Genomic DNA, 27,036 nt, shown 5'->3' on the forward strand with positions numbered 1-27,036 from the left:
CAGTAATTATTCGGCAAATCATCGAAATATACATACAGCCCCCAAGATTTAAATTTAAATTCAATGATATTCTTTGACGATTTGCACAATATCGATCGTGTTACTGCTGATCAAGAAATTTGTTTATTCAGTGTGCACTCGATCTGTTCATGCTGATGACGCCAGTTAGTGCTGGAGCACGCGAAGTAATGAAACTAATGTCTGAATCGAAGACAACAGTGCGGAATCGATCGTGTTGCTGCTAGTCACGCTTCTGCAGCTAGTCCTCTCCTAATACCAGTTCGTCGAGCTGAATGTATATAAGACTATGGACCTCCAAGCCTCCTATGAAAAGGTTGAATTTGGAAGGGAATGATAGCCTTTTAGTACAACTTTTTGTATGAGAAAGGAAATATTATTTCTTCAGCCATTGCAGAGGATTCTTCTAGTGAGCAAATGTATGCTATTAACAATTCTCTGTCTGCGTATACGGCTGGCAGATGTGGATACATAAATGAGTATCCCACTATATAAAAAATGAAATCTTTGCATCAGGGTACAAAATGTAAAACCAAGTCAATAAAAATTCCGCGGAAAAAATTTAAATTTCATTTCGTTTCGTAAAATTTTGAGTTAAATGGGCCTAGATTTCGTATCGTTTCGAAGTCTCGAAACGAAATACACTGGATTTTGTTTTTACACGATTTACATTTTCTCAATTTTCCACTCATCCTAAATGTTTAACGTATATTAATTATCATGTGATTTTTCTTTGATTTATTCTGGATTTTTGAAACATGTTGCGAAGAGTTTGGTGGCAAATTGAAGTCACACGATCAAAAAACGAGCGAAAAAATCGTGTAAAAACAAAATCCTGTGTACATATTTCGTTCCGTTTTGTTTCGAACCAACATAGCCATTTAAAATTTCGTTTCGTTAGAAAAAAGTGTGTTATCGCATACCCTTAATTGCAATCCATTGCAATGGTGCAGGCAGCAAGACTTCAAATTACTCAAACTGATAGATAAGATTGACGAATATGCTCATCTAACTGCTTTAATTATCATTACCGTGAATAGGTAACGGTGTTCAGTCCTTTATTCCGTTGTTCAGTAAGAAGTTGCCTGCAAATAATAAAAGTTATCCAGAAAAGTACAAAAATAGCTCAATAATATCAAATGTTGATAAGATAGCAAAGAGAGGTATGGACATGATTTATATAAGAGATAAAAGATCAGACGACAATATCAATATTTGTAATAAGTGATGAATATCATGTGCCATTAATTTATTCTTATTCATTGCATATCTTGATATTTAAATGATATTTCAGGGCAAATTTTTGATAGGGTAAAAGTTGTGATAGTCGTGGGTGCTCCTATAGTTGCGGTAGTGTAGTTTTTAGCGAATCTACATATTAAACGTAGCAACCCACATTGTTGATCAATTAGGTGAACTGTTACTACCTATACGAAACAAACGACAACAGCTTAGAAATACATTCGAAATCGGTAAATAAACCTCAAATACTTTATTTTTCACTAGCCTTTGCACTAGGGTGGTCTAACCGGTAATACAGAAACCGGTAATACCGGTATTACCGGCCAATTTTGAGTACTAAAAATACCGGCTTTAGAGACGGAAATACCGGTATTTTCGGTATTTCAACTTTCGCTGTTGGTATAAAAAATCACGAATAGTTTTCAGTTAAATAACGATTCACCGTGCCACAAACACTTACAACAATTTAATGCGCGTATGAATGATCATTTGCACAAGTAAGCATCATTAACAACGTTCACGTTCAAAGAGTTTTAGGGGGCCGTTCAAAAAACTTTGATCGATTCGAAACTGCGATCCAAACTTGTCTTATGTGATTATGATTTTTGTTTTCGGTAGGTGAAATAATTCAATTCGAACCTGTTCAGGCTGCCATGGAACTACTTTGCTGACGTGGCAATTATTTAGTAAAGCCAAAGAAGTTCTTTCCATTGCGATGCTCTCGAAGAACGAATCCAAGAGACCATCGGAATACGCTGATTTGTTTGCTTTTCTGAATTATCCTGCCGAAAATCAAATGATCAGACATGATTTTGGCATTTTCTTCAAGACATCCATCTTTGATTAAGCAAGTGGACGAGATCTTGAAGCGTCTAATCATGCATGCATCAGACAGAGCAGTATGCATAAGTAACGACCACACCTGACGACCAGTGCATAGTATGTGCATAGTATGTACGACCAGTGCATACCTGTATAGGAGGTTTTTCTGGTTTATCGGTAAAAGAACAACTCGTAAAGAGACTGCAGCAGAGCAAAATACTTCTCCTACTTTGAATCTAAAGGGGGCAAGTACTTGACACTGATTTTCGGCGCTCTTGCAACCATTCGTCTAACTTCGATTGAGCCAGAGAAGGCATTCTCAGCAGCTAGCAACATTGCCAAAAAAATCCTTTGTGGATTGCGAGATGAATCATCGCTCAGTATGTTATGTCTACTTAAATTCCACTTTGCCCAGCTCAACAAGCAATGGTTTTTACACTTCAATTATAAATAAATATTGTTTTCGTCCTAATGTTCAAATACATTTCTGAAATATTAAAAATATTTCAGAAATTTTCAAAAATACCGGTTTTTACCGGTATTACCGTATTGACTCCACCAAATACCGGTATTTGGCAAAAATGGCTAATACCGACCACCCTACTTTGCACCAATAGTTGCGGTAGTGTTTCTATAATTGCGAGTCCCGTTAGAAAATAATAGGATTCGCAACTATGGGAACACGAAATAATAGATATCACAAATACTGGAACATTGTACCAATAATTGGTGGATTGATTTTAGGTAACGATTATAGACTTCCTTGCGATCGGAACACATTTATCATGAATTAAGGTTGATGAGCTTCTGGATACACTCTCAAGGTAAGTGAATTGCAGTATTGTTTAGATGTGAGCGATAAAATAGTGATGGCGCGTGCTTATTACCTCCACTATTGGGTCTTTTAGTCTATTGTTGCCTGTTGTTTTATCTCTATATCAATCAAGTTCATATCATGTTTTGTTATTCTGTTCATGGCTTCTGCCCGGGTTAGGATAAGCAACAGAAAAAAGACTGTTTCTACGCATTTTTTGCATAAATAAAATGGTTAAAACTTCTCAGTCCATAGCCCGATCCAGCAAATCTTCAATCGAATACAATGGGACAAAATTCCGTCGAATTCAATTTGTTGCAATTCAATCGATTAGGGATAAGCGTCAGACTTTTTATATAAAGTTTGTTTTCAACAGGTGGGTGACACGACGCCATGTTTTTGCATACAACATCTCAGTGTAAAATTCATGATAGTATGTGTTTTGTTTACAAACATCACATTTGATTCTCATTAGGATACAGAACTGTCAGTGGGATACGGTCGCGCAATGTTGGCTGCAAAACAAACCTATTGTGTGAGATACGGATGCCACCGGGCTGGTTTTTAAAGTATACTACATACACGCTTAAAAACAGACCTAATATTTTCGTACAGTTTGCGTTGGCTTTGTTGATGAAACAGGCAGGCATTATATTAGAACACATAAACAAGTATATTATTGTGTCCACATTAGGCATGACAAAGTCTTCATTATTAACGTAGGGGAAGGGGGGGCAATATGCCCTAGCTAAGCAAACACTACTTTATTGTCTTATTTGTAACGCTATTCATGGATATTTTTACATTATGCATCAGTTAAACAAGATAGCTAGTTGATGCCATTCAAAAATTGTCAGAAATCTCAATCATATTGATAATATTCCCATTTCAGAAAAGTGGTGATATTGTGTTGCCGGAAAACTCATGAGGCAAAACGCCTTTTAGCTGGCAGATTCTAGGGAGCAAAGCACCACGCGTCGGCGAATCAGCATTCTGGTATGGATAGTGCGTGGAGACGCAAGTACTTTGTAGGTTAGTGCCACTAGGGTGTTTTGCCTCGCCAAAATGTTAGATGTTTCTTCAAAATGTGGAAATTTTCGGTTTTTCCGACCTTCCCATACACTATTTTGAAACTAACCTACATAATTTTAGATCTGGTTTTGTAACGGCCATCTTAATGACGGTAAATATGAGGGAAACCATGAAAGGCGTTTTGCCTCGGGGGGCGTTTTGGGGCCTCTTCCCCTAAACACAGAACGATGTGCAAGTTAACGACTGAGGAAAGGTTACGTTCTTATAATAACTCAACATCAAAATGACCCACACATGCGGATTAGACTATGAGGCAATAAATTAATATTTTCTTTTATTATATAGACCAATTTCATTGTGTAAGACAGTTAAAAAATGCTTCGATCATATGGAAAATTCGATTATATGGACTTTTCTGCTTTGAAAAGTTCATATAATCGTGGTATACCTGTAATTAAGCACAATATTTCAAATAATTTTCTGAGCTTTGAAGAATGTATTCCATTCATTGTTGTGAGCAAAAAATATTGTAATAAAATCGACCTTCAATTTGGTTTTTCGATGGTTGTGATGAATTCACTCTATTCACATTAAAATTTAATGTTTACTGCTGAGCCTGCCTTGTTTTTTGTATGCCGTGAAACTAATCAAAAGTTTATTGTATTGTACCGCTCATAAAAAAAATCTACTCCTCCGCTTATTTTTAATCGCAACAAAAAATGAGCGCCAGATAGTCGCCTAAGAAAAACATACCTCCAGAAAAAAGCTACTTTGATATTTTTGAAAATTCGGCCGCCACGTGGTGGATTGTGGCGATGAATGCTTTGATAGCACGTGCTATTTGTACTGCGGAGAAATTTTCCATATCTATGAAAACCTTGGAAAACCTTGGACATTTCTCATTATGTACAACTCCTATTGCATTCCGGTTCTATTCACAACAGGTACATTGTTAATAAAACCAATTTAAAGTCAAACATAATTAAATAAATTCAAGAAAGCTGGAACTTTAGACTGCTAAGCAAAGTTTTCTGGAATCAACTAATAAAATTACTCACAGCGTTTTCACTTTCGTTATTGTTGCAAAAATTTGCTGTCGAAGTTCTGAACTTAAAAAATATAATACATTTCCGTTATCCAAAAGACTAACATCAACACATCATTGACACACTAGCAATTTGCCCTGTCTGTTCCCATAATCAGACACAGTTTGTTCTATGACCGATAGCTAATGCCATAGAGCATATCCAACTATACACCATGCGCTGCTACATACTTTGAGATACATGTTCCAATGAATATGTATGAATCCCAACCAATCGACCATCCAACGCAACGACTGAGATGCCGTTGAACACTAAGCTTTGATGATAGTGTTAATGCCTTATTCGACGCTATGTTTCCACACAACATTGCATACTGCCTCGATATCAAGGTATTACCACCTCACCACAGAATTACCTTTTCACTTCGTCTTCTTCGTGACACTACATTGCTTTTGACAAATGATCTGTTCCGAATTCCATCGAATCGAATTCCAAAATAATTATGTTTAATGTTTTTGTGTATCTAATGTGTACATAATTTTCTCCACAACCAACTCCAGTCTCCATCCCATCCCAACACCAGCACACTGAATAAGATCATTCCACAAAACAAAGCTCTATCTGCATACAGCGCACCCAAAGCATCATCAAAGCCCGGCCTCTCATAATCATGTGGTTAAAATTCAATTCAATTAATGTTTATAAGGCTAACCTCTGAGGCACCGAAGGCCAAACCGAGCCACATACTGACCGTGACGTGGTCTGCTGGTCATTCGGTAAGCAAGCATATAAATTGATACCATCGCCGCCCAGCAGAGGGAACTCTCTGCGGTGCGGTGGTGGTGGGGCAGTGTTGATTGCGAAAATGGAGTATTTGACTACTTGAGAGCTCATTCACACCTATATTGGTACCAATATGTGCGAAGGTGCATCACGTAGGAGAGCGCCCAGCGAATTGAATATTCAGCTCCCACTCGCTCACTCGTTTGCTTTTGATGTATTCGTTGCCCGTTCGTATTAATGAGGAACAACATCACCATGATGGGGACTGAGTGAGGAAATCACGTCACCCTCGTCCGACGATGATGATGGTATCAATCCTTGGGGGAGGAGTTAATGATGCTTGAAAATCAATTGGATACCAGTACCTTCGACGCAACCGGTCAATCAGAATGCGGTGTAGGAAACGACGGTCGGCTCTAATGAAGAATATAAAATGTTTATTCGGGGATGGTTCTGTTGTCTCGAGCAAGGTATGCTATCAGCTCGAAAGTGGGGTAATCCCTCCCAATATTGAGGAACCTAATCGACTGAAGCTTATCATCCCATCCCGATCGAATGTTCAACAGTTTGACACGGACCCACACACGCCGTACATAGTCATCTCCGATTACACTCTGTGGAAAAGCTATCATTAAACCTGTCGAGACGATTTTCGTCGAATTTGTGACCAACACATGAATGGAACAGATCCCACTCCTTTCGGGATGGTTTTGTTTTGTCACAATTCGGGACGCATTGGTCGGTGTTGTGTTAATGTGAATGGACCGTGGGTGAGGGTAACGGGAAGACCCTAATTATGATTATGGCATTCACGCGTGTTCGGAATGTGTTTTCGGAAAGAGTGAAAATAGAACACACGGATCACGCACTTTTTTTCCTAAGGATAATGGGGAGAACTCAACGATCTTGACAATTCATTATACTGATAATTACGTTATAATTAAGGTGGTAGAATCTCATTTGTTTTTAATTATTCTGGTCGTAGCAGATTCCTTATCAGTTTAGCACAAGAGTTGATTTAACTATGTTATTATTATATTATTATGTTTTTAACTGTTCTTTATATATAAACATGAGTTTGCATTTCCTGGCAATATAACTCACGAACAAATAGAATGATTTGCAAGATTTTCTCACTAATCAATTCGCAAAAAAGACGCAAAATTTCACTTAGAAAGTTGAAAACTGATCAAAATGCAACGTTTTCATGAGTTCTGAAGAAGGCCATCAAACTCGACTCGAACTGAAATCGATCTAGAGTGCGACGCTGCAATCAAATAAAGGATGGTTAATTTGGTAAAAAAAAACCCGGGTGAAATCGGGCCGGTTTGATAGATTCTATGTAGGTATTTAGACGCAACTATGTATTTTATGTAGTTTATTTACATTGTTTTTATGACTGTCTATGCTCTGAGACCTTTTGCACCCATGAGAGGTGGAATTGGGTCCTAAAGCCCTACCTCGTTTATGGTTGCAAACGATAGTGCATCGATCAAGAATACTTGAACCGATGTTATAAAAATTCTGGTAAATGTCTAAATCCGTAAAAATAATATTTTTGTTTTTAAGACATTTTAAGGCAAATTTTGGGCTGTGCACCATTTCAGAACGAATTAACCATAAGCCCAAAATGTCAGGCCCATATATCAACTGTCAAAGGTTGAGTCAAGTGCCCTGCGGTGTGTTACTAGTGCGTTTGAATCATATTATTCCGTACGTCAAACGAGACCGAAAATGTCGAGGAAGGATTTTTTATCTATTTTTAAATTTCAAATTAAACAATGTTCCTTTCGATTTCTGAGTCAAAAGAAAAACTGACGCGTTCAGGATGATTTGCTTCATCGTGTCCTGAAAGAAAATCGAATATCGATTTTTTATTTTAGGACCCAATTGATCGTAACGAGCCACATTTTATTGGACATTTCGTCTCATTTTTGTAAAAAAAATGGTTTTATGATTTTATGGGTATTGAGATTTTTACATATTTTAAATCTATTATAAAAACTGAGCCTAAACAAAAATTTCATGAATTTTGGTGGTGTACTTTGGTCCGAGCTGTCAACCTGTGAGCTAACTGCTAAACAATTAAATTTCCATAAACTTTTAAATTGGTTTCAAGCATCAAATTGTGAATGACGAGTGTGAATAAAATATGTACCTCAGAAAAGGTGTTCTTTCCAATGAATATAAAAAATCAACAAGTTTTTCCAAATAAAAAACCCAATTGTATCTTGCATTGCTTGTACAGTACACTATTTAGTTTTTCTGTTACTCAGCCTGAACTGAACCAAACTGATTGGACGCAGTAAAAGCGAATATAAATTAGGGAATTAAATGTGAAGGATTTTATGTGAAATTACTCTTACCCGTTATTACTAATATCATTTTACTATTTTATATGTTAAGAGATGGTCGAGTCAAGTACAAGACACTAAAGACGACCTTACTGTTGAGGACGTAATACGTATCTGTCAAGGTACAATCGAGTGGTGGAATTAAATGGGATGATATAAACTCGTCTTATGACAAGTGATTTTATATGTGTTTTATTGTCACTCTCAATGAAATTAATGAGAAAGGCACTAGAGGCACTAGGTGGATCAATCCGTTAATTGTGGTTTCGTGCATTACAAAATAAATGTAGCACGTGAACATGTATCTTTGATTAAATCTTGTAATCAAATTTCTTTAGACCTGTTCACCGTCACTGAAGGAAATAGTGAATGACAATTCTCTTTTCTACCTTGAAGTGGAATCAAGGAGAAATCATCGTACAACATATTACGGAACATTAACACAAATGACGATTGCCTTGTAGAAAAACTTGACGTTCACTCAATTCTTGTTGATAAAAAAGCAGCAGCTACAGAGACCCAAACGAAAGAAATAAAACGCTGTAGCGCGGATTGGTGTCAAGATTGCTACGACGTTTAACCTCTCTTATCCAGTGTGCTGATGCTGGTGAGAATTTCAAAGTACGAAAGCAAAGTTAAACCATTTCACGAGAAGGCTGATGTTGCGTTTGCCGCTGGCTTGTTGTTGGCAGCGATGTTGTTTGACCGGGTGGAAAATATATTCAGCATGTGCCTTTCTACAGCCCTTTATGGTCATGTTGGTTTTTATCTATATCAGGCAAGTTGAGATTTGTTGTTAATGCAGGGGTTGCTTGCTTTTTTTTATTCTTTATAGATCAAAATATTATCGATTTTGAAAACTAAAACGATACCCCATCGTCGGGCATTCACTGATAACAAACATCGTGGAAGACCAAATTCCGTACAATAACGAAATCCATTCATCTCAATTAAAAAAGCCTCTAATTGATATATAAATACCAATTTATATTATCTTATCCATATATGTACTTGAATGAAAGCTTTTTTGCTGTAATTTGCCGTTTTTCCCATATTAACTGTCAAATTTTACAATTTTCCGTTTAACACTAGACCTCTTCATACTTTCACAAAGTATCAAAAACTCAACTGGTTAGCCCAGAATCAAAATTCTTATGTTTAAATAAGTCTTCTGTCAATTTTTCACCTAATTTGAATGAAATTTCAAGGTGGCTCGAGTCGATTTAGTGTCTTTGGGCTATTTACAAGTTTCGAAAACATCTGATGCGAAATGTAAATTTCAAAATTCATCTCAATAACCTCTAAACGAAAGCATTTGGAGAGCTCTACAAGTCTTGTGAACGTTGCCATTCATTTCGATAAGTTTCTGGCCAGAGCATAAAATTTTGTTTTACTAATAAGTCGTTGTTCTACGAAATTTTTGAATTTTTATCAAATTGTCGCAAATTTATTATATCACTATTCCTTGTTCTTCCCTGGACGTTTAAGTAAAATAATTGCTAATGTACGTAAATAACGTAATTTTAGTAAAATTCTTAAAAATCAAAATTGTTGTTTAAAAAAATCCTAACCTGCAAATTTATGATAAACGTTAAGCATCTGATTTTTTTTGTAATTTACCTGTACATCGTACATAAGCAAATATTTTACTTAAACGTCCAGGGAAGAAATAGCAATAATAATGTAATGAATTTACGATGATTTATAATGAATTCAAGAATTTTGCTAAACAGTTATAAGTGAAACAGTATTTTAAGCACAAGCTTGAAAATCACCTGTCCCTAGCAGGATCGCATGTATTTACAACGAAAAGGCAGGGATATATCCATCCACCCATTCCTGTATTGAAATTAGACGAAATTTGACTGGTTTCATGAAGTTCTTATATACAGTCCTTTGCTATTATTTACGATCATATTCCTTTGATATTCGCTTACGAAAACTTTCCATGCGGTGTTTTAGTTCTTCACTTTCTTTCACAGCATTTACTCATGTACGATGATCATATGTTTCTTATCAAGTAATTTGAACTTCAATTTTGCATTCAAGTATGGCAAAACTGTGTCGGTAAATTGGCAAACATAATGCATTTTTATAGTCTTCAAAGAGCGTCCTCTTTTAAGAATGATTGACAAAAGCATGCTTTGAAAAAAAATGATTTACATAGGGATTGAAACAGTATCTTTTATTTAAACTTTGGTATGCCACATTTTTAACGAAAATGAGCCCAGACTCAACGCAATTTTGAGTAGTTGCAGATTTTTTTTTTCGGATTAATATTCTTAACGAATTGCATAGGAAAGTTTGAAGACTGTTTTTTCTATCGAAATTTATTTCCATAATCCTTCATTGATCGTTTATTTAAAAAGATATTTTAGTTACTAGATAAAGATTGTCGCTTCGGTTCCCTTTGTTCTGCTGCCCGGAACATGTTGGGTACCAAGCTGTCAAATCGTATGGATTTTCCTTCTTTGACATTTAGCTCCCCTATCCTCGCCAGCAAAAGATGTTCCAGACAGCGACGACAGCGACAATCCTTATCTGGTAACTAAAATATCTTTTTTTATTTATGTTCAGTGCAATGGAGGGGCCAGAGTTTGGGTAATGGTGATAATGGTGTAATATTTTTCGCCAAATTGAAATTTTTATATATTCCAATTTGGCGAAAAATGTTACAAATTCAAAAATCCGTATTCTGGCGAAAAAGATGAAAAAAAATTTTGTTCAAGGATGTTTAATTTTTTTTTGTTTGTTTGAGAAACTACATATAGGCACGCACTTTGAAGAGCAATACTGGCAGTTTTCATACTGGAAGTGCCCAAGAGTGTTGAGTTTTGCCAAAAACTATTGATCTGTATCGAAGAAATTGAAAATTTCGGTGTAAATTTGTTCAAAAACAGTTTTTTGCTGTTTTCTCGAAAATGTGTAAAATGGATATATGCAGTTTCTCAAACAAATCTCGCTTAACTTTTCAAAAGGTCCTAAGTAACATTTTTTTCATGAATTAATTTGAATAGCGCAATCAACAGAACAACATGAAAGCTTTTGTTTGCTGTACTCAAATTAATTCATGATCAAAATCAGTTAAATAAAAGTGAAGCGGATTCAAATCATACAAACTTTCAATTTCTGGAATTTGTTTAGTAATTTATGGAAAAAGCTATCTATAAATAATTTTAAATATTTCTCAAAAAACTTACAACTCCTGGAATTTGTATCTGTATTGTAATCTTGAAATCAAGAATTCTGTCGGGAATTTCATCAGAAATATTTTTAGAAATGCTTCGGATTTTTTTTTAAGCCATTGGAAACTCCTCCAAAAGTAATTGCTTAAGGAGTTTATAATGGTTTTACTAAAGGAATTTCCAAAGGGATTTCTGATGGAAATTCCGCAGAATTTGCCTTCTGAAGAATATTTTGAAAAAAACTTACAAAGGAATTTCCGGGGGAATATCCAAATGAATTCCCGGTATAGGTGTGCGCCAGTCCGAAAATCGCCGATGGCGACGTTTGTCACAATTTTGGTAGGCAACGGCAACACGCCGAAAGCTCTTGCCGTTTACTATATACACAGAAAAAATAAAGAACCTAAAAAAAAAGTTTAAAGAACTCAACTTTGAGTACGAAGTTCAAATTTTTAACTCAATATTAGGTAGTTTTCTCACTCCCTCTCATGAATGTTTTTATAAACAAAGAGAGCTGCATCGACCCAACGTGTGCTGTTCCGTGGAAGAAGCCATATTTGAGTTGTTTTAACCATAGTCTCGAGTGAGTGAAAATAACATAAATTTGAGTTGGTGAAACTTCATAGTGGGTGAAAATTCAACACGGGAGTAAAGGCAAAGTACTCACCGGATTTTTTCGCATTTTACTTATTTTTGGCTTCTTCCACGCAAGGTCGGATTTGAGTGAAAGGAACTGTCAAGTGAGTTGTTTCGCGGCTCCGTGTAGAGCAAATATTCAATTGCATCGAAGTAGGCCTAACACGAATTACAATCGAAAGTTACGGCATACAAAAAACGTCATCATTAGCAATCAAAGCAATCGGGAAATGTGTCGACAACCACGTGTAGTTAACATAAGGTGTTCCAGGTGGCTCCCGTTTGCCAACATTCAGAATGAACTCCACATTTGGCGATCTTGTTAAAAACACAAATTGTAAAATAAAGCGGATAAAGCGTAAAGCAAGCGGAAGACCCTATGGAGAAATTAAGTTGTTTGTCGAAGCGAGTAAAAGTGAGTTACAAGTTACATGAATGGCAAAAACAAAGATTAAAAAAAATGAAGCCAAAACAAAAACAAAAAATAGATAAATTTGGACACACATGTGGAGCGGTTCATGAGTAACAAACGAAACTCATTCTGGTAAAGGGTATCAAATGTGTCGGTATAAATTCTTAATATGTAGATTCAACTCAGACATACTTAGAAATGCTTAGTTCGACTTAGTGTTGATAATTTTTGTATGAGCGCGAGTGGTACTCGCATGAAGAGCTTAGTAACAGTTACTGTGGTAAATTTCTGTATGAACGTGAGTTGTGTTTATATAAAGTGCTCAGTACGACTTAATGATACGTGACGATAGCCTTTTTCACTGGAATAATTATTAGACTTTCTTCATAAAACTATCCCAACATTCCCAAGAAAATTACTCTGAGTTGAATTAATTAATATTTTTTTTGGGGGAATACGTTGGAATTTTCATGCGAAGTTTTCTGGAATTTCCAAGGGAATTTTTCGATAAATTCCTTGGTATTTGCGTGTGGAGTTCTTCTAGGAGTTCCCACGCGGGGAAAACTCTTCACAACTTCCAGGGGTCCTCTCTGGAATTTCCATAGAAAATTGATTGAAATTCTCAAAGAGAAATTCTTTGGATTTTCCATAAGAAAATCTTAGTAATTTTCACGTGAATCTCCACCGTTTTTTGAAATTATCTCAGAAAAGTTTTTAGAGTTAACTCAGAAAATGCTTACAAATTTCCATTGAAAAGTCTTCGAAGTTTACTCCGAAAAATCAATATAAACCGGCGTGGAAAATTATAGATCAGCGGTATGACAGAATGTTTAATTTGGTGGCCAATTGTCAATTATAGACGGAAATTCAGTTTTATCATTCAGAATAATTTTGGTGTATTAGGAAAAATATTCAATTTGGTGGCTCATGTTCCCCATCGTGCCCCAGCTTAGCTACGCCAGTGGTTCAGTGTGAAGCAAAAAGGGTAATATTTCTTGAATATATTCTTTCAATACAGTCGAAATAGTTACAAAGCTATGATCGACACAAAAAGCAGGTTCAAAGAGATCTCCTCCTACGTTGTTACAAATAAGATAAATAAACATTCAAATCGAAATATCAATATTTTGAAGACGTTATAGCAGGATAACAAACGACTATGTGGACAACAATTCGTTCTTTAATCAATCTTGATAAATTTAACTGACAATATTTTCCCCCTGAGTAAGTCACAATCCCCGTGTCGAAACTTTGGGTAAATAACATACTCGTTTTACTAAATTTAGACTGAGTAGCCGTTTTTAATAAAATATCTAACTAAACTAAATAGTAGAATACTTATCACTCACAATGATCACTTTGTCTACTAAATACCTTTGTCATAACAATTAAATAACAATGACAACAATAATGACAAAAATAAATTTTCAATTTTGCAATAACGATATGAGACAAAGTTAAACAAAACGGGAATTTTATCAACAATTTGAAATTGGTCAGAAAAATATATAAAGCTCTTTTAGTGGAATTTATTCAACTGTCTAAGACGAATTAAGTACTCTCCATTTAATTCCACCAGTTAATTTTCGTTATCTTTGCAGATACGTATTTCGACCACAACGTATTTCGGCCACAACTGTGTGGTCGTCTTCAGTGTCTCGTACTTGAAGTACGAGACACTGAAGACGACCACACAGTTGTGGTCGAAATACGTATCTGCAAAGATAACGAAAATTAACTGGTGGAATTAAAAGGAGAGTACTTAATTCGTCTTAGACGGTTGAAATTGGTTCCCATCACAATCAGTATCTCAACAAGAATAAGAGTAGTAGGCGTATGATTTCTCATCCGGAGATGGTAAGTTCGATTAGTCGAGCATTCCCAATCTGGTCAATGATTCTATCGGGCGTGAAATAGTCTCCACTTCCTGGGCTCTTCCGAGTGTAGGTGGTAAAATGCGCCACCCTATTTTCTTAGCAATGGCGGAGAATCAGAATTACGTTTGAAAGAACCTGTTAGGACTGTTATCATTATTAACAAGCTACGTTTGGCTAACTTGTCAATTTTGAGCATTTGATTTTCCTTTGAATTCCATTCGTTGACTAATGATTTTTTTTTAAATTTGGTGATCGATTCCACAGCAACTCATGAATTATGCTAGTTCGATTAATCTGTGGACTCAATTATTTGTATAACAGGGAGAAGTTAATTTCTTCCACGTGATTATTTCTTGATATTTTGATACTCAATCATCTAAATTAAGTGAATTTTCATTATCAAGATACATTGTTTTAGCATTTCTTGTTGCTAGTGCTGTCAAGGGTGTTTTAGATAATTAATTTAGCAATAACTTATCTTATCCTGTTCAGATTCTTGACAGTAAGCTTTTAGGGCTTGAAATGTAAAGTAGGCTTTGAAATTGAAATAACAAAAATCAAAAACAAATCGCCACCCGCCAAACGCGGCAATACGACCTTTGTACACACCCTGTGGAATGAAGTGTGTCGACAATGACAAGTTAAAACAATTCTAGACCAACATTTGAAAAGGGCGAAACAGCCAAAATTTATTCCTTCTGATTCTTCGTCTACATATATAGCTATATATGTGGACAAAGAATCAGAAGGAATAAATTTTGGCTGTTACGCCCTTTTCAAATGTTGGTCTAGAATTAAACTGATCTTCCCACATTGACATGCAATATTCACTTCATCTCGGTTTTTGAGTGTACTTATATGCACAAAAAACTGTGTTCGGTATTACCTTTAAAATCAAGGAAACTATTTTTGAAACATTGTTTCAAATTATTTATTCTTTGCATATCAATTTAGTGTATCACTAAGAAAATGGACACCCATAGCAAATTTCTATTTAGATTTTTCAATACCATTGAAATGATTCATATATAGAATGTTTGTTTAAGTTTCATTTCTACCAAAAATAATTCAAATCACTGGACAGAAAAAATACAAATAGGGCCAATGAAGTGCGGCATCTATACCGCCGCGGCATCTCACCCGGATTTACCCTATAGTCAGATGCGCTAAATGTTGAGGGTCCAGGTTAAAGTTGCCAAAGTATACATTCTACTCCTGGATGGAAGTGTAAAAATAGATTTAGTATACACACAACACATAACCAGTTCTTAATTTCTCGTGACCGGGTACTTAATACAAGGGTCTGCCGTTGACCTAATACAAGCTGTGCATATATCGCAAATTATGGCAAACTTTACGCGGAATTAACGCATGATTGTAATAAAATGTAGCTATCTCTGGTTGGGTGAAGTTAAAAACAATCCGACATTGATCTTCCCTGCCAAAATCAGAAAAAGCGATGTAAACGCCATTTTTCAAAAAAAAATGTCCTAACGGGTCCTCTCCGAGCTCTCTAGCAGAAAAATGAAAAACTTGTATGTTGTAATTTGGTGAAAGTCTAATTCACATAAAACATTTATTAGGCTCTTTTAGTGGAATGTCATTAAATTGCAAGTAGGGATAATATTTGGACTACTTTGTCTATGTATCAGTGCTACCCAGCGCCGTAGCGTGTGGTTGGCCAGGTTGGCCCCCGCCAAGGGCGCCAGGCTTTTAGGGGACGCCGAAATCCAGAATTGAACTATAGGAAATGATGACAAATCTCATCATTGTTTGTAAACTGTTTGGTGATGGAAATTCATTGTTTTATTGATGCTGATGAGACCCTCTGAGACCCGGCTTAAATCAAACCGTGCAAAAAACCTTGATAAATTCTCAAATTTATCGGTTCAAAGTGTTTCAGATTCAAGCTTTTAACATCCGCAATCAACCGTTTGACTTATTTTCGAAATGACTTTTGTGACTTTTGGCCTAACCAATTCAATCAATGCCACCAAACTACCGATAGGCCCACTCTAGGAATTGATATATTTTGATCCGAATAGGCCCGAAGTTGTCTTTCTTATACGACTTGGTCAAATCGCTATTCTTACCTTACACTAATTCTCTCCAAGTTGAATTTCATTTAAAGTCCAGTAGTTTTACTCGGAAGATGGCTTTCTCAGTCTGAAGAATCAGGACGATGTTTTTTTTACTTGTCCGACGTTGCAGCTGTTGTATGTTAGAAAAGAAACCCAATCTTTAAATTACTTTTCCAAAATTTCACAGAAAGCGAGCATGAAAGCACCCTCTCCACCACTGATCGAATGTGGTTTACAATTATTTACGATAGACGATAGACTATACTAACCTTCAAAAAGGCTACAACTCATCGGCCGAAACGTATGGCAGTAGAAAGAATATCGTCCTGATCCATTAGACTGAGAAAGCCAACTTCCGAGTATTACATCTTATCCAGCCGAAAAATATTCTACCCTAACATTGTAAGTCCAGTAGAGTAGTTCTTTCAAACCACCGACTAAGGTCTAATGGCGATTCCGAAGGTCTTTCAATCCACTCCAAAGTAGGGTTCTTCTTGTTGCAACTACGTCCGAAAGTGATCCAACCACTGACCGGCACAATTGAGATGGATTCTATTGGCCTAGCTAGTGCGTGAATTCACAACAAGGAAGTCTGGATTTTGTGTCGGTAACACACGCATTACTGGATCTATAGTTTTTTTTTATTTGCGTAGGTTTATTTAATCTTTAGGAAAATTGTTGAAAATTGTATAAAAAGGATTTTTAGAAATGTTCTGGCCATTTTTATAATCCTTACACCTATTGGGACACATGCAAGTTATAGAGGCTAAAGGAATTCATAAAGCAAACATTTATTAACTCCACCACGCTAAAAATGTTGATAATGGAAGAAAAACAGCTCCTATCATGCCATTTGTTTTGAACATGCATGAAAATAAGGGGCGCCCAATAACGGTTTCGCCAAGGGCGCTAGTTGTCCACGCTACAGCTCTGGACTGCTACCACCACTAAAATAACTCGAAAAAAAGTAGAGCAAACAATTTGTAATGTTAAATTTGTATAGGAAAATGCATCCTAAACATTTCACCTATATTATACGTTATACCATTATATCTATTTTGTGTGTTGTTAAAATTTTAACGATTATTTTTTATACTCGTGACTTACTTTCCAGCAAATCATTTTTTAGCTTCCTACATAACGATGCCCATCTCGATGAAAGGAGTTTGTATCGAACACTCTCAAAGAAAATTCAAAACCGAATCAAAATATTTATAAAATTTAAAATCTCAAAATTCATCGAATTATATTTTCATCTCTGATGATGATTTGAAAGTGAAGCAACCGACGTCGGTGAAATATTAACAATAGGACATCGGTTATTGCAAAGAAAGATGGATTGTGTTTGCCGCCGAATTTGCCCGACATAAATTTTGATTTAGGCATCATGTTCGGAACATTTATGTTACCAAAATCGAATGGTTTTTGTTTTTTCATGATACTTCACATTTCTTTACTTATTGTGACACAAGAAATACTGTGACACTTTTTAACGCGGAATTTGGAATCTAAGCGTTTTTTTTAAATATATATTTTAGCGAATATATAACGTGATTTTTTTACGCCGGTTTTGAGTTATAAGCATTTTTTTAACGCAGTTATGAGATTTAAGCGGTTTAATAGAAATTTCAAAAATATAAAAAAAATCAACAAATTATATTTCCAAAATTAAATGTTTCCAGAACTAAATGCTGCCATAATCGATTGCAGCCAAAATCAAATGCAGTATGCGCAAAATATACCAATATGTTTTACTTTTACTTCTACACTTCTGCCCAAAATTCTATTCTTTACGTAACTTTATTACCCAGACTGGTATTAAAGGAACGCCAAAATTGCATCAAAAAGAATAAAAAAAATAATTAGTGTTACAGTTCCTGGGCTTCATCTCAAAACTGCTATATTCATCCCACGAAAAACAAAGGAATGAAAAGGTTGATTTGTTTCTTATTTTTGTGACTTTTTTCAACAGTGAGCAAAAAGAAGAGACGAAATTGGTGCCGTATTTCTTTGTTTCGCGAGATGAATATATGTTCAGAGAGATGGAAAATGGAATAGTTCCCCTATTTGTTTTTTTTTTTTTGAATTTTTTTCGTCCAAGTGCTTTTGCGAGAGACTTTCAAATACGAAAATTATGTATTATGCTGTTTTAGTGGAATTTCAAGTACGAGACACTGAAGATGGCCTTACAGTTGAGGTCGAAATGCGTATCTGTAAAGATTACAACGTGGTGGAAATAAATGAAATAGTACTAAACTCGGCTTATGACAGACATTCAAATGTTCATTGGCTTCAGCCAAATACAAACAAAGTTGAATAAAATATGGTAGCGTATTTTACCCAACAGGCGCATTTTATGCAGATTTCGCCAACATTGTTTTGGCTCATTTACTACCCTCGAAGTAAGTTTCAATAAACCATCATCAAATTGCAGCAAATATCCAGTCTTATGAGCAGCACCTTGATTCGTTGAACTTAATGAACGTTATACTCCTCATATTTTTGATTCTTTGAAATCTTAAGTTGAAAATGCTCTAAGCGTAGGAAATTTATACAACAAAAAAAAAACACATTTTCCTTGACACCTCGCCTCGATTCGTCGAGCTAGGTTAAATGGTTATAGCACTTCAAGCCTCCGATTCTTATATCAAAACTTCGTTACGAAACTGAACATACGTGCACTTGATGTAAGAGAAAAGCAAAAATAGTAAAACTCATATAAAGCACTCATCTATTTCAGCATAATCCCATGGCACCAACGCTTTCGATAATGGCTATCATTTCATAACTTCACATCTACCCCAAATTTTTCCACTGCCGTCATTGAAATCATCGTCAGTAGCATCCCCATTTACACCACCATTAAAGCACCGCAGAAAAAACGCGAATCGCTGATAAAAATGATTTTCCGTACGCCGCATCCCAATATCGGAGCCGTTTGAGCGCATCCGTTCTGGCTGAATTTGTCACTCGAGTGCCATTCTAGTTGAAACAATTTACAACTGTTTTGGATTGCAGTTTAGCTTATCGGTTACCTCTCGTGTCACAGCCATGCGCTTAGATTTTAGAGAGTGTGGAACGCACTTAACACGATCACATAAAATATTGCAGAAGCGAATGAAACCGCGGATGTCACATCCCGAGCAGCATATAATAATTGAAAGAAATTTAATATCACTTTATGAGTTGCATAATAATTTGTGATTTGTTAAAAAAAAATCTAAATCAAACGTTGGAAATTTATGACAATTTGAGTAAATAAAATACATCGCCATTTGGAGTATAAACCGTATGTTTAAAATTGCTCGAGATCTGGTAGTATCATTCTCTGCTCGGGCCGCCATGCGTGCGGTTAACTTTGGTGGGATAATTTGCAACCGATGACAGGTTCCGCGGTCGCGGAGCCCTTATCGCGATACAGCGATCTTTTGGCGGCTTTTAATTATGGCTTTGTTGATAGAGCCGCCATGGTCCGCGCGTGGAAACTTTGTGCTTTCGGGGAAAGAGAAATGCGGACATGATTTACGATCTTGGTCGTAAATTCTTGGCACAATTAAAGTCGACGATAGTGATGGCGGTGCAGTGTTTTATGTTATTATTCTCTAGGATAATCATGATGCTGCTGAAATGCGGATTTTGAAATATTTACTTTGAGGTATCAACGGGTGGTTGCATCCAGGCACGGGCTCCAAGGGGTTCCTCCTTAAGTGATGTCATCGGGCCGCGGGGTTGATTCATGTCCGCCCCGGTCGGTGGAAGGCCAAACATCATTCCACCTGCCCCGCGTGGCACCGAAGATGGATATAACTTCCGGCCCCATTCTAGTTCAAGCGTTGGCCAGGGCGATGCCGAGCTGAAGCCCGGCATTGTCTCGTCCGAACGCAGCTTTAGTCCGTTGTCGTACACCGTGACGACTATTGTGATCGCGTTCTGCAGTAAAATTTAACTACACTCAGGTTCCCGGAACCTGAATGTAAATAAGCCTAGTCGTTTTTTTACACTCGAATATCTATTGTAATGTCACGATCACTTGTTTCAATTGCTGAAAGATTATTTGTCAACTGACACGATACTCTCTCAAATATATCGAAAAGCGACACCTTCATACACGATAGTCACTTCTGTTTTCCTCTGATGGGCACTTCACACAATCGCTAAGGGATCAAACCAAATCGCATAAATCACCAATCACTTCTTTCGATATGCCGCAGATGTCGCCACACTACAATTCTTCACCGATATTCTTATATCGCACTTACACACCACAGGTGCCGGTCTCCGGTGTCCGATTTGCCCTAAACGGTTTCCCTCCTGTTCCGGACAGATCTCCAGAGAGTGTAAACGTTCGTCCCGTGTGACTGCTAAACCCCAACTGAAATCAGCAGCGCATAGTTACGATCGGAGTTTTACACTGCTTCTGGTTGCGAACCGACCGCGCGATATCTGTTCTCTGACATACATACATACCTAGTTCAGAGAGCTGGACCAGAACACCAGTAGCAGCACTACCGGGGCCGCGATTGACGTTAACTTTTGAGTTTTCCATCCATCCATTCTGCTGTCACCAGCGTACCAGAGTGGGACAATGTTGCATCTTCCAACTCACTCACTCAGCTATGCAAAGGGCCACTTCACGTGTGTCCCTGCTGAGCTGCGAGAAACAAGGGGCTTACAGCTGTATTGGTGCGTATACACACCGGATACATGGCCGAAGAGAGCATCCTGTGTCTGATTTACAATCCCTCTGAGCTTCCTTCACTAACCTTCTCATTCTAACCCTCAACCTCCACCAAAACAACACTTCCCTGTACTAATTCCCTGTGCGCGAACTCCCAGCAGTATGAAAAGGATATCTCCGGAGTCAAATTTACTCAGTCCCAGTAGGCTCCGCCTTGTCACGCGCTCTCGCTTCCCACGCGCTCTCACCATTCGAACCACGTGCGAAAACTGTAGCCGATAAAGTAGATCCAGTTTAGTACTGCTGGCAAACCGCCAAACTTTTGTTCCCTTGGGAATCATCCAGCAATGTCACTTTTTCAAAACAATCGAATTTCAATCCAACTCAAGAATCCTATTATCCTCTCTCAAACATTCAATCTAAACTGCTTTCGATAGTTTTCAAATCATTCGCAAAGCATCCATAATCCACATAACTCCACCCCCTAAGCATTATATCACTGTTTACACCACACCGCTCTCACTCTCTTTTCCACGTGCGACTTATGCGCTCTCGCTGTTCTCTCACCGAACCGAAGGAGGGGAAGTATTTCCCATGCGGATCAGTTTGTCTCTTTCTCACACTCACGCGGTTGGCACATTCTTCTCATTCCACTCCACACCCACTATGCATCAATTTCTTTGTTTATATCGTCCACGGCAGCAACTAGCTACTGGTGTACTAAAGTCGTGTGACTTGTTGCACTTTCCGGTCGAATGCGGGTGCTCTGATCGCAAAACGGGAGGCGTGTGCAAGTTGTTTTATTCGTTTTTTGTTTTTATTTTTTCGTCGCAAACCACTTTGGTAAATGAGAAAAGTTGGCTTTTCATTTCTTTTTCCTTGAGACTAACGGTGGAAAAAAGAAAAACCAAGAAAAATATTTTCCTGCTATTCTTGGTGTTGATGGTGAACCGATTTCAATCGTACAATGGTGAGATTGCTTCCCGTGAAATGTTTATTTTACACATTGTTGCTGTGTAAACGAACTTGTGCCGAAAGGTTATTTTAATGATGCCTTCTGTGCTTGTATTTAAATTAAATGTAGTGATTTATTATTATTTATAATATTATATTTAAAACTGCTAAATTTTGTTAACATATTTTGAATCAACAAAGTTTTAATGCCTTCTGCAACATACTAAAAACACTATTTACTTACAATTATTACAAAACTTTTGACTAAATGTCATTCTGAAAAAACTCCCTTGGAAAATCAGAGGAATTTTCCGGTTAATTTTTTAAAGTATTTGCCGTCGAAAATTTGAAGAAATTTTATCAAATGCAGAAAAGCTACCAATGGAAATTAGGAAGAATTTATCACGGTAAATAAGAAGAATTACCCATGAAAATCAAAATAAATACCCAAGAAGGTTCAGGAGAATTGCACGCAAAAAATTAAAAAGGACTGTTTTAAGCAGAATTCTCTGTATAAATTTAGTAGTTTTCCGTAGAAATCTAGTAGTATTTCCAATGATCAGAAAGAAAAAAAATCCTGTAAAAATATCAAAAGAATTTTTCGTTGAATTATTCAAAAATATTCCCGTAGAAATCGTGATAAAATTAGGATAAATTTCCGTGGAAATTTCGTGTGAATTTCTCATGTTATTTAAGAAAAAGTTCAAATGAACTTTTTTTGTGGAATTTTGAAAGAAATTTCTTTTAAAATTCAAAGAAATTCCCCGTGAAATTTTTATTTATGGATCCTGTACACCTCCGGTGGTGCAGAGGGCCGACTTGAAAGATCTCCATCCTGAGCGATGCCCGGCTATCGCTTTAACCTGTTGCCAGGTTAGATTTCGGTCGACTTCTTTTATTTCTTTATTGAGGCTTCGCCGCCATGAGCCTCTGGGTCTGCCTCTGCTGCGATATCCCGCTGGGTTCCAGTCTAATGCTTGCTTACAGATTTCGTTTCGCCCCTAGTTAGAGTGTGGCCGACCCAGCCCCACTTCCGATCCCGAATTTCAGTTGCTATCGGCCTCTGGTGACAACGACGATGGAGCTCGTTGTTTGAGATCCAGTTGTGAGGCCACCAGGCCCGAATTATATACCGCAGGCATCTGTTAATGAACACCTGCAGCCGTTGGGTGTTCTCCACTGATACACACCATGTTTCGCTAGCGTATAACAGCACAGATTTCACGTTAGAGTTGAAAATTCGTATTTTGGTGCGTTCACTTATCTGCCTGTTTTTCCAGATATTTCTTAAACTCGCAAAGGCAGCCCTTGCTTTCTTGATCCGTGCGCCTATGTCGATCTTGGTACCGCCGTCTGACGCCATTTGGCTACCAAGATATTGGAAGCTTTCAACATTCTCCACTGGTTGCCCGGCTACTGTGAAACTGGAAGGAGTCACCGTGTTTACATCCAACGATTTGGTTTTGTTGACGTTGATGACTAAACCTGCCGAGGAGGAGCGATCGGAAAGGTCGTTGAGCTTACTCTGCATATCAGAGCGCCGTTGCGCGAGTAGTGCAACGTCATCCGCCAATTCGAAGTCGTTTAGGTGCTCCATGGTTATAGGCTGCCATAACAGCCCGCGGTTTGGTTCACGGTCAATCGCATCTACCAGAATCTCATCGATTACGATGAGGAACAGTAACGGTGATAGAATACATCCTTGCCTCACACCAGCTACGACCCGGATAGGGTCGGACAGGACCCCATTGTGCAGCACTCTACACGAAAAGGCCTCGTACTGTGCTTCGATGAGGCCGATGATTTTCTCAGGAACCCCCTTGCGTCTCAGGGCGCCCCACATATTCTCGTGATTGAGACGGTCGAAAGCTTTTTCGTAGTCAATGAATACCAAGTAAAGGGACTCTTGGAATTCGTTGACCTGCTCCAGAATGATGCGGAGCGTGACAATATGGTCCACACAGGATTTTCCTGCACGGAATCCAGCCTGCTGCCGCCGGAGAGTCGCATCGATCTTCTCCTGAATCCGGGCTAGGATAATTTTGCATAGAACTTTGAGAACGGTACACAGCAACATAATGCCTCGCCAGTTATCGCATACAGTCAGGTCACCCTTTTTGGGCACCTTCACTAAGATACCTTGCATCCAGTCGACCGGGAAAGTTGCGGTGTCCCAGATATTACGAAATAAAAGCCCGTGAAAGCTTTAACGAATTTCTAGTGGGAATTCACGAGAAAATTGTATGGAAATTAGAAAGAATTTCTTGAGAATATTCTGCAAAATCGCTCAACTTAGATCCGTCATGTTCATGCTTTGTTGGCTATTGAAAATAAATCAACCCAATTTAATTACTCCATTCTTGTTGTACACAAAGGTTTCCACATTTAGTCGCTGTTTTTTTTTCCATTGGCTGTCGCGTCATGTACCATGTATTCAAAACTGACATCTGCCACATGCCGTATTATGGAACTTTATTGCGTTTACCCCATAAATATTTAAATAAACCGAGAAATTGAGAGCAACAGAGATACCATGCATAATTATCTAACATGTATATTAAGTTCCTAAACATCTTAAATCAATTTTATATTTTGTATCAAAATCAATTTGCCTTTCTTGTAGACAAAGTGTGGTTTTTAACAGAGACCGAGCTTTTAACAGAAGACACCAATAGTGTGATTTACAGGACAGTTCGTCGAACGCCATTTCGTCGAATGACGTTTGGTCGAATGACATTAAGTCGAAAGGACGCTTGGTCGAAGGCACATTTGATCGAATATCATTTAGTCGAATGGACATTTAATCGAATGGGCATTTGGTCGCATGGACATTTGGTCGAATGGACATTTAATCGAAAGGACATTAGTCGAATGCTGAGCCTGTAATACGTAATTTTGTAAATTGTATAATTCGTTAATAGATTTTATGTTAAATTCGAAAAAAAATCCACAAGAGACATTGATGGCGAGGAAGTTCAATCAGCAGAGGAAAAAACGAATTCGGAAGCTGATAAGGATTTTTCACCTGATCAAACGGAAACTTCCGAAGACATTGTTGGACTATAAGAAAATTCAAAACCTACAGAAATAGCAAAATATTAGGTACTGATGGTGAAATACCCTCTATTCTATTTTTCAGCACAAGCTCAAAAACCAATGATATAAATCTCGCGCTTAGTTACATAGGGGCGTAACTGTATTGATTGAGTTCTCATCGTCGTTGTTTTCTTTTTATTATTGTACCAATTTGCGCTAGTTTGTCGATGATTTAATGGTTTGGTGTGATAAAGGATGATTGTACCTGCACTAGAATCAATAATCACGATTGTAGCTTTTGAAACTCCTTTCCTTAGTCTGATTATAAATAAATAAAAGCTTTTGAAACAATTGAGTTATTAACAAAATATAAAATCGATTAAGAGAAATCGATCAACACAGTTACGCCCCTATGACACTAAGCGCAAGAAATGATATTTTGCTAATACTTCATCATAGTCGGCTTTGGAACATATCGTTGATTGATATCTATTCAAATGACATTTGGTCAAATGGAAATGGTTTTCTAATTCTTTTCATTTATCCAGTATTTTGCGCTAGATAATGGCGGCCGTGAGTGCCTTTTTGACATTCAAGAGGTAGAAAATATTTACATATTTCAATCACAGTAGGCTTTGACTTATTGAAAAACATTGGCACTCATCCGGTATCAACAAACAAACAATAATGTCAAATATTTCTACTACGTTATTCAAGGATTTGATACTTTTCTGATCGATTTTTTTTGTAATAATATAATTTTATTTTCTAGGAATGAAGCCACAAAAAAATAACAAATCAATGATGATTAATCAGTATTTTTCTAATGGAAAGGAAATTTGCAACCGAGCTCCTGTGCGAGACGATAGCCAGGTAGTGTCAGGCTTGGTTCACTACGCTGGATGCATTAAAATAAACTTCGTTTGCCCTATCCAGCTGCCTCCGGCCCCCACATCACTGCGAATATTCTTAAACCTCTAGCAGACAACTAAATGTTCCACTTACTGAATCTTAGACCTGTTACAATTGACCGGCCACGTACCATTATTAACTGTATAAAGTTGTTGTGCTGATATTTGTTAAGGGACCCATAAAATGTTTTTTTTTTCACAAATTACAAAAGGCCTAAATTTGCCATTCTCAACCTTAAGATGAGGTGCCTTAAGTCCGCCGCTGCAAGGATACTTCCGTCGCTTTACTAGAGGAGTATTGTGGCACAGATGCTTCCGGAACGTTATTGTGCAGTCAGTGGGAAAAGTGGGAGTACAATATGTGTCGATGTGCACGTAGGTAGAGCATTGAGCGCAATGCTTAACAGTCCCCTTAAAGTATTTCTTGACTGGGGGGCCGGAGGCATCTGGATAGGGCAAACGAAGTTTATTTGAATGCGTCCAGCGTAGTGAACCCAGCCTGACACAACCTGGCTAACGCCTCACCCAGGTACTCGGTTGTCAATTTCATTTCCCTTAGAAAAATACTGATTACAATCATCATTGTTTTGATGACTTTTTGTGGCTTCATCCCTAGAAAATAAAATTATATTATTCTAAAAAAAATCCACCAGAAAAGTACCAAATCTTTGAATAACGTAGAGAAATATTTGACATTTGTTTGTTTGTTGATACCTACTGAATCAAGGCCTACTGTGATTGAAATACGTAAATATTTTCTACCTCTTGAATGTCACTCACTTGGCCGCCATTATCGAGCGAAAAATACTGGATACTTTTTCTGTTCTGGCAACCAAACATGATTCGATAATTATTGGCCGAAAATTCAATTTTGACCAAATGGTCGTATAACCTAATGTTTATTCGACGTATTGTCTTTCCGATCAAGTGTCATTTGACGTGATGTTTCGATGACTAAATATCTTTTGATCAGGTGGTATCCAGCTTTCCACGCTCGGTAATGGCGGCTTGTCGGTGTGTAAAAATCAATCAGTCACTGTACTTTTTGACACTAGCTGGAGGAAAACTCACTGGCGAAAAGGCCTTTTTTCCCTTCCCCTCACCCAGAAACGCCAGTGAGCTTTCCTCCAGCTAGTGTCAAACAGTACAGTGACT

General features: G+C 37.3%; 1 protein-coding gene across 6 annotated transcripts in view; it reads right to left on the minus strand.

Annotated features, from left to right (window-relative positions):
- Positions 1-20,482, minus strand: part of LOC134226867 (transcription factor collier) — a 182,052-nt gene extending 161,570 nt beyond the window's left edge. For all 6 annotated transcript variants that reach the window (XM_062707920.1, XM_062707916.1, XM_062707919.1 and 3 more), the window contains exon 1: positions 19,952-20,482. In XM_062707920.1, coding sequence (XP_062563904.1) covers positions 19,952-20,169 — 218 coding nt within the window. In that variant the 5' untranslated portion in view covers positions 20,170-20,482. The remainder of the gene's footprint in view (positions 1-19,951) is intronic.
- Between the last annotated feature and the right edge of the window lie 6,554 nt (positions 20,483-27,036).

This window comes from Armigeres subalbatus, chromosome 3, assembly GCF_024139115.2.
Source record: "Armigeres subalbatus isolate Guangzhou_Male chromosome 3, GZ_Asu_2, whole genome shotgun sequence".
Lineage (NCBI taxonomy): Eukaryota > Metazoa > Arthropoda > Insecta > Diptera > Culicidae > Armigeres > Armigeres subalbatus.